Source organism: Podarcis raffonei, chromosome 2 (genome assembly GCF_027172205.1).
Source record: "Podarcis raffonei isolate rPodRaf1 chromosome 2, rPodRaf1.pri, whole genome shotgun sequence".
NCBI lineage: Eukaryota > Metazoa > Chordata > Lepidosauria > Squamata > Lacertidae > Podarcis > Podarcis raffonei.
Window position 1 is genome coordinate 64,227,979 of NC_070603.1, and position 11,718 is coordinate 64,239,696.

At 48.8% G+C, this 11,718-nt stretch overlaps 1 protein-coding gene across 1 annotated transcript; it reads right to left on the reverse strand.

Moving 5' to 3' along the window:
• Positions 1 to 7,047, reverse strand: LOC128407979 (melatonin receptor type 1A-like). The gene is made up of 2 exons (XM_053377056.1): positions 5,549 to 7,047; positions 1 to 1,031 (listed from the first exon to the last, which is right to left on the reverse strand). The coding sequence occupies exons 1-2, from the start codon at positions 5,736 to 5,738 to the stop codon at positions 253 to 255; spliced, it is 969 nt and encodes a 322-aa protein (XP_053233031.1). The 5' UTR covers positions 5,739 to 7,047; the 3' UTR covers positions 1 to 252.
• Positions 7,048 to 11,718: the final 4,671 nt, after the last annotated feature.

Sequence of the window (11,718 nt, forward strand, 5' to 3'; positions counted from 1 at the left end):
TTATCAGCCACCACGGTGATTTTACTGATAAGAAAAACAGGGCAGGTTGTGGGTGGGAGAAGGATCTAAGGAAACTGATGTTTGCTATGCCAACACAGCTCTCAAGTGCTACTCTCAAACCTCATTGAACAAGCCACGGTGAGCCACCATCGAGTATCCTGTTGCAGGCAAGTAACAAACAACTCTTTTGCAGATTACTTTGCTATCCGAGACCCAACCTCTCCAACCCATTTGAGCTTTGGTGGATTTCTTTCAGTCAGTTCTGCAAACCAGCTGGCAAAGGGTTAGTATGATTTTCTTGTACTCCTTTCGGAAATTATGATTCAGGGCTCCATAAATCACGGCGTTTAAGCAGCTGTTAAAGTATGCCATGAAGTAACTGCCCGTGAAGAGCCATTTAGGGATGGAAGGCTCCAGCGCTGGCTTCAGAGCCACGACAAAACCAATAAAGTTCAGTGGTGCCCAACAGATGGCGAAAAGCACAAAGACCATAAACATGGTGAGGAAGTTCCGGAAGTCGTGTGGCTTCATTTTGGGCCGGACATCGGGCTTGACTCGCCGCCGCACCTGGAGCACCAAGGCCCAGATCCTCAGGTAGCAGAAGCTGACGATGGCAATGGGCAAGAAGAAATGGACCACCACCACTGCAATGGTGTAAAGGGAGCTGACGGACTGGGCAAATGTGCAAGAGTACACCCGCGGGTCGTACCTGAGGGAGTCGACAAAGAGGTTTGGCATGATGGCCAGCAAGGTGAGGGCCCAAACGCCCCCCACGTAGCCCAGTGTGTTGCCGAGGGAGAAGACCTTGTCGTACTTCAGGCTGTGGCAAATATAGCAGTAGCGGTTCAGGGCGATGCCGGTGATGTTGAAGATGGAGCCAATGACGCTCATCCCCATCAGGAACCCGCTGACCTGGCAGTGGAGGTAGCCCATGACCCACTCGTCGTGGAAAATGGCGATCAGGGCCAGCGGGTAGGGGTACAGAGCCACCAGCAAGTCTGCAAAAGCCAGGCTGACCACAAAGGCATTCCCTAGAATTCAAAAGTTGAACAGTTAAAGGCACTTGAAAAGTAACCATTCTTAATAAACAATTAGCAATGTTCTTTTTAAAATAAAAACTACCGGTGCCTGCATACTTGTACCCTTAAGCTTCTTTATATTTGAAATGCAGTCGTACCTTGGAAGTCGAACGGAATCCGTTCTGTGAGTCTGTTCGACTTGCAAAATGTTTGGAAACCAAAGCACGGCTTCTGATTGGCTGCAGTCAGTCGGAAGCCATGTTGGACATTCGGCTTCCAAAAGAATGTTTGAAAACCGGAACACTCACTTCCGGGTTTCGATCGTTCGGGAGCCGATTTGTTCAGGAGCCAAGGTGTTTGAGATCCAAGGCAGGACTGTAGCTTGAGTTTTCATTCTGCTGCAGAAAAAGGGACTAAATTTCATGACAGCAGGAGTCATGCAGGAACAGAGAGCTGGCTCCTAGGATTGTAGAGTTGGAAGGGACCACGAGGATCATCTAGTCCAACCCCCTGCGATGCAGGAATCTTCTGCCCAATGTTAGGCTTGAACCCACAGCCCTGAGATTAAGAGTCTCATGCTCTACAGACTCTCAGAGGGTAAACAGCCCACCCACTCAGTAAAAAATGGCCTGCTTTCACCTGTGTCCTTGTCACTCAGCACAAAAACAAGAGGAAGGCATTTGTGCACTTGATGTTCTGGAATTTTATTTATAATAATAATAATTTTTTAATTTATATCCTGCCCATCTGGCTGGGTTTCCCCAGCCACTCTGGGCGGCTCCCAACAGAATATTAAAAACACAATAAAACATCAAACATTAAAAACTTCCCTAAACAGGTTTGCCTGTTTTATTTTAATTACAGGTTAAACGAAATAGCCCTTAATCAAAATGTTTTAGACGATGTATACTTGAGTTTCTGCCATTTCACAACTTACTTTGAATACTGAGATCATGGGCCTCTGGTATAAGTGGAAAGTGAAACAGAAGTGTGGTCACCCATGCTAATAATTGTGAGCGCCTGGTTCTGTTTCACTATTGTTTATGGCTAGAAAGCCCCTGCCGTTTAATTGACACAAGGACAGAGAAGGTGTATTTATTATTCCAGATATGGATCTCAGCAGTAACCCCAGAGCTTATAATTCTGTGTTTTCCCCACCACCCCTTGTCTACAAAGCATTTATAAGAAGTGTGTCATTATTTTTGCTACTTTATATTAGAAAGACTGCAAGCACACAAGCTGTTTGCAGTGTCTACAGATGGACAAAACCAGCAAGAGAGCCCTACATGTTTATCCCCAAACAGAAGTGCAGCTGCTGTTTGCTGAAGCTGCTCACAGCAAAATTTCAATAGACTGAAAGGCTGTTTGTTCCAGACACCCTGGGTCAGGCACAAGCAAAACTAAGCAGAGAATGCAAGTGGACACGGCAGAGCCAGCCATATCCTCAGGCTCAAAAGCTTCAGCTGTGTTTTCTACTTGAAGATAACATGCAATGAATTCAAACTACTTGTGCAGAAGTGTGCTTGAGATATTATTGCTCAACGGAGTTTTCATGTAAGCACAAAAAGGACAGCCATTCCGGCCAGGTGGTGAGACCAGTGGCCGTCCCATTTTATCTAGTTCAGCCTTCTTCAAACTGATGACCTCTAGATGTTTTGGATTTGCAACAGCCCCATTCAGAATAGTCAGTGATCAGGAATGATGGGAGTTGTAGTCCACAGCATCTGAGGAGGGGGGAGGGACACCAGGCTGGTCTGTTATCTTGCATTAATAGGGATTAGTGATGTTTATATATCAGACAACAGCTACATAGGTGAAGCTGCCCAGAAATTATCAAGTAACCTATGGAGCAAGGTGGGTGCGGCCCATCCCAGGTGTCATCTCTGAGCAGGGGTGTGACATCGCCACAGGTGGCACCCCCCCCGGGACGCTCCGCGCTGCTGCCGCTAGCTCCTCCTCTGCCCGTCCCTACGAGCACCGCGTGGCAGGCTCTGTCCCTATGGGTGCCATGCTGTGCAACGCAAACCACCCCAGGTGCCCGAGAGGCTTACTCTGGTACTGCTCGTAGCTTATCTCCTTAAATTCCTTCAGTGCTTGCTTCATGCACCACTGAGTCCACCATGCCCCACAACCACAAATTCAGTATTATGGGAATTCTGTCAACCTCCCTTCCCACTGAGGTCAGACAGGACACCTTCCTGTTGAACGTCTAGCACCTACTATGGTCTTTTAAAAATTCCAGCAGACATGTTAATTGAAGTCTGGTTTTATAGTTTTAATCTTTTCTGTATTATATCCCTTGTATACTGCTTAGAGATGCGTGCAGTTAAGCGATATATACATTATTGAGTAAAATTAAATTATGCAAAGCTGTACTAAAACACCCTGCACTTTACCCACCTTCATGTAGCTGATTCCGAGTCTCTGTGTTTTGGAGGCAACTTCAGATAATTTTGAACCAGGGACAGGGAAGCCTATGGCCAGATATTGTTGGATACCCTGAGCCAGGATCAGAGCCATCTTTCCCATAGGGCTTAGTGGTGCATTGTGCCAGGGCGCCGGCCTCTCAGGGCGCCCCAGCAAGTGGGGGAACTGCACGGCTTTGCCGGCGGCCTCCTTTTTCCCTGCACGCCCGCCAGCTGCGCCCCGTCAACCATATGGCTGACTGGCGTGCAGCTTCCTTCCCAAGCCTCCGCAGGAGGAGAGCGATCCTCACAGAGGCTTAGGATAGAAGCTGCGCCCCACCAACTATATGGCTGGCGGGTGCGCAGCTTCCCTCCCAAGCCTCTGCGGGGATCGCTCTCCCGCAGAGGCATGGGGGAGAGTTGCGCACCCCCATGGCTGGCAGTGCGCAGCTCCCCTCCACTATCCGTGGTAATTTGGGGGGGGCTGAGCGGATATTTGCACCCTGGCACCGCATCTGCTAAAGATAGCCCTGGCCAGGATGGCCAACTGGACAGCCACAGGGTCCCAACCTTTGATTTACAAGTTGTGTTTTCTAGAAAGCAGGACATCTTTCAGAAAATGAGGTGTCCTCAAAGGCATCTCAGATCATAAGAATGCCACCTTTCTGGATCAGCCCAAAGTCTGATGGTTTAAAACGGTATGAGGGTGTTAAAAATATCTTTCCAAAGCAAATCTCGCTAGTCTTCAAAAGAGAGAATTGCTATTTAGAATTACGGTATTTAATAACCAGGACACTTTCAAACCATCTAGCTATTTTTGGGTGAGATTCAATCACGCACCAGCTAATTCAGGCTGCACAATTAAAGTTGATTTTATGCTCCTGCACTGTGGATACACTCTCCTAAAAGATTGGATTGGGACTGTGTGTGTTTTGCAATAAGGAAAGTTGCAGGGGAAATGTGCTGGAAAGTGTGGCTAACACACTTGTTTGGATGCATGGGCGTAGCCAGGATTTTAGTTAGGGGGGAGGCAGCCAAAGTTGTTCAGCTTTTTTTAGGAGATGCCCCCCCAAGTTGTTGAGCTTTTTGGGGGAAATATACTCGCCCCAAATGGGGACGCGGGTGGCGCTGTGGGTAAAAGCCTCAGCGCCTAGGTCGGTGGTTCGAATCCCCGCGGCAGGGTGCGCTCCCATCGCTCGGTCCCAGTGCCTGCCAACCTAGCAGTTCGAAAGCACCCCCGGGTGCAAGTAGATAAATAGGGACCGCTTTATAGCGGGAAGGTAAACGGCGTTCTGTGTGCTGCGCTGGCTCGCCAGATGCAGCTTGTCACGCTGGCCACGTGACCTGGAAGTGTCTGCGGACAGCGCTGGCTCCCGGCCTATAGAGTGAGATGAGTGCAGAACCCTAGAGTCTGGCGAGACTGGCCTGTACGGGCAGGGGTACCTTTACCTTTTTATACCTGCCCCAAAGAGGACATTAATGAAGGCAGGCTTCTCCAGGGGAGGGACGAGCACAACCTCAGTTAATTGAGTTCTTTCATTGCTTTTCAATAATTTTAGTGGATCTAGGGTTACGCCCATGTCATCTAATGCAAACAGTGCTCAATAAACATGCCACCTGCACCCTAGAAAGGGAGTTTGTTCAGAAAGCAGGTGCCCTTGAATGAACCCAAGGTGGGATCCTGCACTTCTTCTGACCAAGAAGGAGGGTCCTCCTCAGACAGCAAATATCTGCATGCCTAAATAAAATAAACAAATGTCAGCACTGGGCTTCTTCTACATTTCATCATAAATTGTGGGGGAGAAATGCCTCTCCAGAATCTAATTTGGTGCTACAAGAAAATTTATCTAGGAGATCCTGCTGGGCAGACACAGCATGATATTCTGCTTCTGCTGGAGTGAAGACTCTCAGCAGTTTCTCAGACAGGCGGTGGAGAACGGGAACTTGGAACAACGAGGGCAGATTCTTCTGCATCCTGCTACCTTTACAGGCAGGTTAAAGAATGCGCAGGCAACCCCATCCCAGGCAAACCCCGGCCAGTTATGGTAGCATCTGAGGCTGAACGAGAGCGGTGCGGGATGCTGTCTCTGGGGACAGGTGTCCTCTGGCCAGCAATGCCATTACCTGCTTTCCTCAGCCTCTTGTTCTTGTACACGGATAGGATCACCAGCAGGTTGCCCAGAATGTCCACGGCGATGGTGACAATGAGGACGACAGCGAGGAGCGCCGCCACCCAAACGGGATAGGGACCCGCCTCTTCTCTTTCCAGCCGGGCAGACTGATTCTTCTGCGGCAGCCACCCTTCCTCTTCCATCCTCGCTTATCGGGGGTTGAGGTGGGGGGCGCCCACCACCTCCGATTTCCGGGCGGGGGGAGGTGGTCGTGCAGGGCAATCGAGGGCGACCCCCAGCTTGAGCGGACGAAGCTCATCGCACGGGGATCGAGGGCAACGCTTCCCAGGCTCCTGCCAAAGCCGGGCGCGAAGGCAGCGCCCAGCAACGCTGCATGGCTTCTTTGGAAAGCGGCGCAGCTAACGCTACGGCCGGAGGAGAGCGTTGCGCGCCGCCTTGCAGAAGTTTTGCGGAGAAGTTGCTCGCGGCGGGGAGAGGCGCATGGCCTGGACTCCTCCTCCTTCTCGCCTCGTGGTAAATCCTGGTGACTCGCAGGCAGCCAGGTGGCTTCTTTGGAAAGACTCTTGCCGGCCGATCCACAACTCCGGGGTTTGGCAAAGACTCAAGGCAAGGGCGGAGGACTCGGGGAAATCTTCCCGGCTGGTTTCGTCTGAGCGCTCCGTTCCACCGGATCCTGTCTCGCCCTTTTCTTATGAGCCGCGGACGGATCGCCCAGAAGCCGCAGCGCCCGACGAGATCTCCCGGCTTAGAGTCGTGCAAGCGAGGCTGAGCAGCGGGGAGAGCAGCTGAGAGTGACCGCGGGAAACTTGGAGAGGAGGAGGATTGTGGTCTCGTCGAGGGAGCCTCTCCACGCCGCAACTGCTATGGCCACACTTCCAGTTCAGTTCAGGGCGCGCTCACGCACGGGAAGGACCGACCATCTGCCCTGCTCCTGCCTGATGCAGAAGGTGTCGAGTTCAATCCCCAGCGTGCCCAAGTAGGGCCGTGACTATCCACGGAGAGGCGTCGAGCCGCTTCTCGGCGCAGACAAACATTCAGCTGCATGGGACGGATGCTCTGACTGCAGAAGGCAGCTTCCGAGGTTCCCGCGGCTGTGTCTCTCCCCCGAAGCTGCTCTTTTCATGCACGCGCCTTGCGACCGCCGACCAACTCGCCTCGTATGGATCTGCCCCCATTCATACCCGCGACCTGCCCCTCTCCCTTTCTTGCGCGCTGCCGGCCGCACTGGCAGGCTGGAGGGGACGCACGCTGGAGGGGCAAAGTTCTCTGGAGATGCGGGAAAGGCGTCGGCGAGGCGAAGTTGCCAACTCTTTGCCCTCTTACTTTGAGAACCACCCCATCAATTATTTCTCTCTCCTCCCTCCAGAACAGTCCCGGGTTTGGCCCGAGGGGGCTACGATTCGGAGGTCTCTTTCCTACCCTCCTCTCGGCTCTGGACGTGTCGGAGGCAATGATGGACTGCAGCCCGCTTCCTGCGGTTATATAGTCGCTGTCCCTGCACTTGTTGCTGCCTGCGGACGCTAGTTCGGGCTATTAACTCCTTCCAGCCCGCGAGGCAGAGAGAATGCCTGGCTGGGGCTCTTCAAAGCAAGCCCATGTATTCCTATTGCTTTTGGTTGTTCGAAGGCTGCACACATTCTCAATTTAGTGGGGTATTTTCTTTGCAATGAATTACCACCTTTTCCTTCCTATTTACGAATTCCATCAAAAACATTTGAATGCCAATGCGAGGATGTCATGAAGCCCACAAGTCTTTTCTTTGAATGGATAATCTGTTGCTTTCCTCTTCTAATTTCTGAACCTCTTTGAAGCGCCTATGAAAAAGTGGAATGAAAATGTTTGAAAACAAATAAACCTTGCCCGCCCTTTGAGATCATCATCAAAAGCTCTCCTAGGTTTCCCAACATCTTGCAGATGCCTCCTAATTGGCACCAGGAAGAGGGTCTTCAGTGGTTTCACCCCAGCTCTGGAACTCCCCCATTCTGTTGGCCTAACCTAAGTTAGTTAAGGAAAGGAGAGGCTATCCCATCAAAATTAGACTGGAAGAACAAAATGCAAGAATATGTAGAACTAGCTAGATTATCAGCAAAATTCCAAGATGTCACTGACCAAAAATTTGACGTATACAGAGTCTATCTGAGGGAACATTGTAAAAAAGTAAATCTGTTCACAGGCCTGGATTGACTTTATGCATGAATTAAAAGTAGCTTACAAGATTAATGTAACCGAAACAACTTAGAAGAGGTAAAGCTTAGTGTGTAGTTAAAGAATGTAACTTGGGAATCACAATGGGATGACCGGAGGTCATGATCACAAAACATCACATACAATAAGTATTAAGTTTGGAATGAATATTTTACCCCCCCTCCCGTTGATTGCTTTGTGTCGTGTTGTTTTTAGAACCAATAAAGCATAATAATCATAATAAACCCCCAAGTTAGTTAAAACCTTCCCTTTTAGGATTTTTTTTGGGGTCACAAAATGGTTTCTCCCTTTTTAAAGTGGTTTGATTTCCATGATTAATGGTTGCCACGTTTCTCTCTGCCCTTTTAGTGTTTCCCGGCTATTTTGTTGCATTTATTGCTGCAGTCAAATTGTTTTAGATGTTGCTAAGTGGGCAATCCTAACCACCGGATCTGGATCTAGTGTATTTGATCCCCACCCACCACCCACCCCATTGGAGAGGCCGTAATAAAATAAAAATACTAGGAGAATGCTACTACTAATACATTTTCTCACCTCTTGCCTTGGTTAACACAAACCACTTTACACCCATTGTCCACCCACAGTCCCACTCTGATTAGGGCTGCTAATCCATGCTGTTTGTCACCATGGGCTTCTTGAGGCAATGAATGTTTAAAATGAACAAGCTGGGGCTGTAATCTTAGACCTGCTTATTTACTCAGCAGGACTGATCTCTGAGTAGGCACTGGAGTCTGTAAGTACCGGTATTCACTGAAGTGGGTTGTTTTGTAGCAGCAGTCATTTGCAGCAAAGGATTATGAGAAAGGCACATGGACACTAGGCTTCTTTTTCTCTATGGTGAAGCTGATTGGATTGCAGTTTAAGGGGACAGCTCAGTTGGTAGAAAGGGACGTGGGTGGCGCTGTGGGTTAAACCACAGAGCCTAGGACTTGCCAATCAGAAGGCCGGTGGTTCGAATCCCCGCGACGGGGTGAACTCCCGTTGCTCGGTCCCTGCTCCTGCCAACCTAGCAGTTTGAAAGCATGTCAAAGTGCAAGTAGATAAATAGGTACCACTCCGGCGGGAAGGTAAACAGTGTTTCCGTGCGCTGCTCTGGTTCGCCAGAAGCGACTTAGTCATGCTGGCCACATGACCCGGAAGCTGTATGCCAGCTCCCTTGGCCAATAAAGCGAGATGAGCGCCGCAACCCCAGAGTCGTCCACGACTGGACCTAATGGTCAGGGGTCCCTTTACCTTTACCTTACAGTTGGTAGAGCATGAGGCTTTTAGTCTCAGAGTTTGTGGGCTCAAGCCCCACGTTGGGCAAAAGATCCCTGCATTGAAGGGGGTTGGACTAGATGACCCTCGTGGTCCCTCCCAACTTTACAATGCTATGATTCCCTAATTTTAGGGGGCAGGGATTCGCTCAGTGGCCATGGACAGGAATCCAAGATCGAAGGAGACTTCCCTAGAAAGGCAACTGGGAGGAAGACAGTTTGGTTTGACCTCGTTTCCACAAGTTCGCCACCTGGGTCTTGCTTTTATAATCTTGGAACGCCTGCAGAGGCTTCTAGTTAGGAACAGATAAAAGGCACCCGTCTCTCACAAAGCAACCCAGTTTCTTACATTCGAAGCAGTAGGTCAGAGAGAGTGGCTGGGGAGGGAGGGAAGGAGGGAGAAGCTGTTCTAAAATAGCAATTTATTTCCCCTGTCTGTGTCGGCCAAAAGGCTGGGGAGAAATAACAAACCACTGGCTGCTCTTTTCAAGACAGGCTTCTCCACTGAACTCGAAGGCTCTCTGAAAAGACATTTGCAGCGCACCAGGGTGTGAGGAAAGTGGGCAATGAGGTGCTACTTCCATCAATGCCATTTTCTTAGACAATGCCATTCCCTTCTTAAAATGTCCCTTTTCACTTGCAGCTGCACATCTCACAGTGTGTCTGACTCACTCAAGTGTTGGCAACTGGTTCAATGTCACTTCTAACCCTTCTTTCTTCCCTTGGTTAACTGGAGGAATTTAGGGGATGGGGGTGGGGGGCAAAGAGGAAACCCTGCAGAGATTAGAAAGCACAAGCTAGCACAGTCCGATTATTGGTTTAGAATTCCTGTCCCAGAGAGCCTCACAATTTTGGGGGGCACAGAATCCCTGTGGAGACATGACAGGCGCCCCCTATCCATATTTTCTGGAAACATAAGAAATTTATTTTTGTTTCAGTGAACTTTTCCATCTGGATGAAAAGGTCTCTGCTTCAGGTTTTAAAACAATACAAAATAAAAGATATAAAATCTATAATCGTTTGGTTCTTCTGCTGTTTTTTAGCTGTTTTGTGGTGTTTGTATATTGCTTTGGGACACATGTAAAAGCTATTAATAAATATTTACCACTGTTTATTTTTTTGCTCAGAATTCTCATAGGGAAACACCAACAGAAGCCACTTCCCACATGCTCTCCTTTTTCGCTAATGGCAGCAACTTAAATGCCTTAAAAGAACACAATTGCCACATTACTTGGCGATTTCTTTTTCTGGCATCAGGCAACAACAACCCCAGTTGGACCAGTTTTTCCACACATAAGCTCATAGGAGGAGGAAAGTTCCTCACTTCACTGTGATTGTCTTTTCCTAATACAAAAGAATGAATAATAAATAATCACCGAAGCAGATAGTTGGTAAGGTAAAGGTAAAGGGACCCCTGACCATCAGGTCTAGTCGTGACCGACTCTGGGGTTGCGGTGCTCATCTCGCTTTGTTGGCCAAGGGAGCCGGCGTACAGCTTCTGGGTCATGTGGCCAGCATGACTAAGCCGCTTCTGGTGAACCAGAGCAGTGCACAGAAACTCCGTTTACCTTCCCGCTGGAGCGGTACCTATTTATCTACTTGCACCTTGATGTGCTTTCGAACTGCTAGGTGGGCAGGAGCAGGGACCGAGCAATGGGAGCTCACCCTGTCACAGGGATTTGAACTGCCAACCTTCTGATCGGCAAGTCCTAGGCTCTGTGGTTTAACCCACAGCGCCACCTGCGTCCCTAGATAGTTGGTAGGGATGCCATAAGAACAACTAGCGGTTGCTACATTGCAATTACTTGGTTTTTCTACATGAAAAACTCGTTGTGGTTAAGACTTTGTAGTCAGCAAGCTTCCATAGAGATTATTTCCATTTTGGGAAAAATATAAATAATTCCTGATAAGAGATGCTGACTTCCATTTTCTTAAGACAAGAGGAGGTGGGAGAGTTTTTTCCTATAGGAAGGTCTGCTGATTGCTTACTGATAGAGCAACTTTTGCCACTGCATTGTACCAATCATCAGGTACCTTTTCAAGCTTTCAAATATCATAATAGAATAATTGGACAATGATGCATGTGCACAAGCAGTTTCAATGCATTTAACCAACGTGGAGGCACAGCTACATCTCAATGTACATCTGAGCCCGATTGAACTGGACAGACGCATGCATGCATGCATGCATGCATAAATAAATAAATAAATAAACAAACAAACTGTTGTGAACGGGGATGTGCAGTGAGATTTAGGGGCCATTAGTTGTTATGTCTGACAAATGGTCTGAAATTTGGATGTGAGAAATTCCTGGAGGATAAGCCAATCAATGGCTATGAGCCATGATGGCTGTGTTCTACCAGCACTGGTAGAGGCAAGATGTCTCTGAATACCATCTGCTGGAGATCACATGTGGGGAGAGTGTTTGTGGGCTTCCCATAGGAATCTAGATGGCTAGTGTGAGAACAGGATGCTGGACTAGATGGGCCTTTGGCCTGACCCAGTAGGGCTCTTATCTTCTTACGATTACAGTGGGGTCAAGGCCAGCGTCTTACTACTGAGCTGACTCAGTAGAACTGAATGCTCCTGCGGTTTGTTTGGTTTGGGTAAAAATTCCATAGCCCTGTCTTTAGTGTGATCTGTGCTGATTGCTTGCTGCTGGACAGTTATCCAGTAACCCAAATTGATCTGCAAATAACACA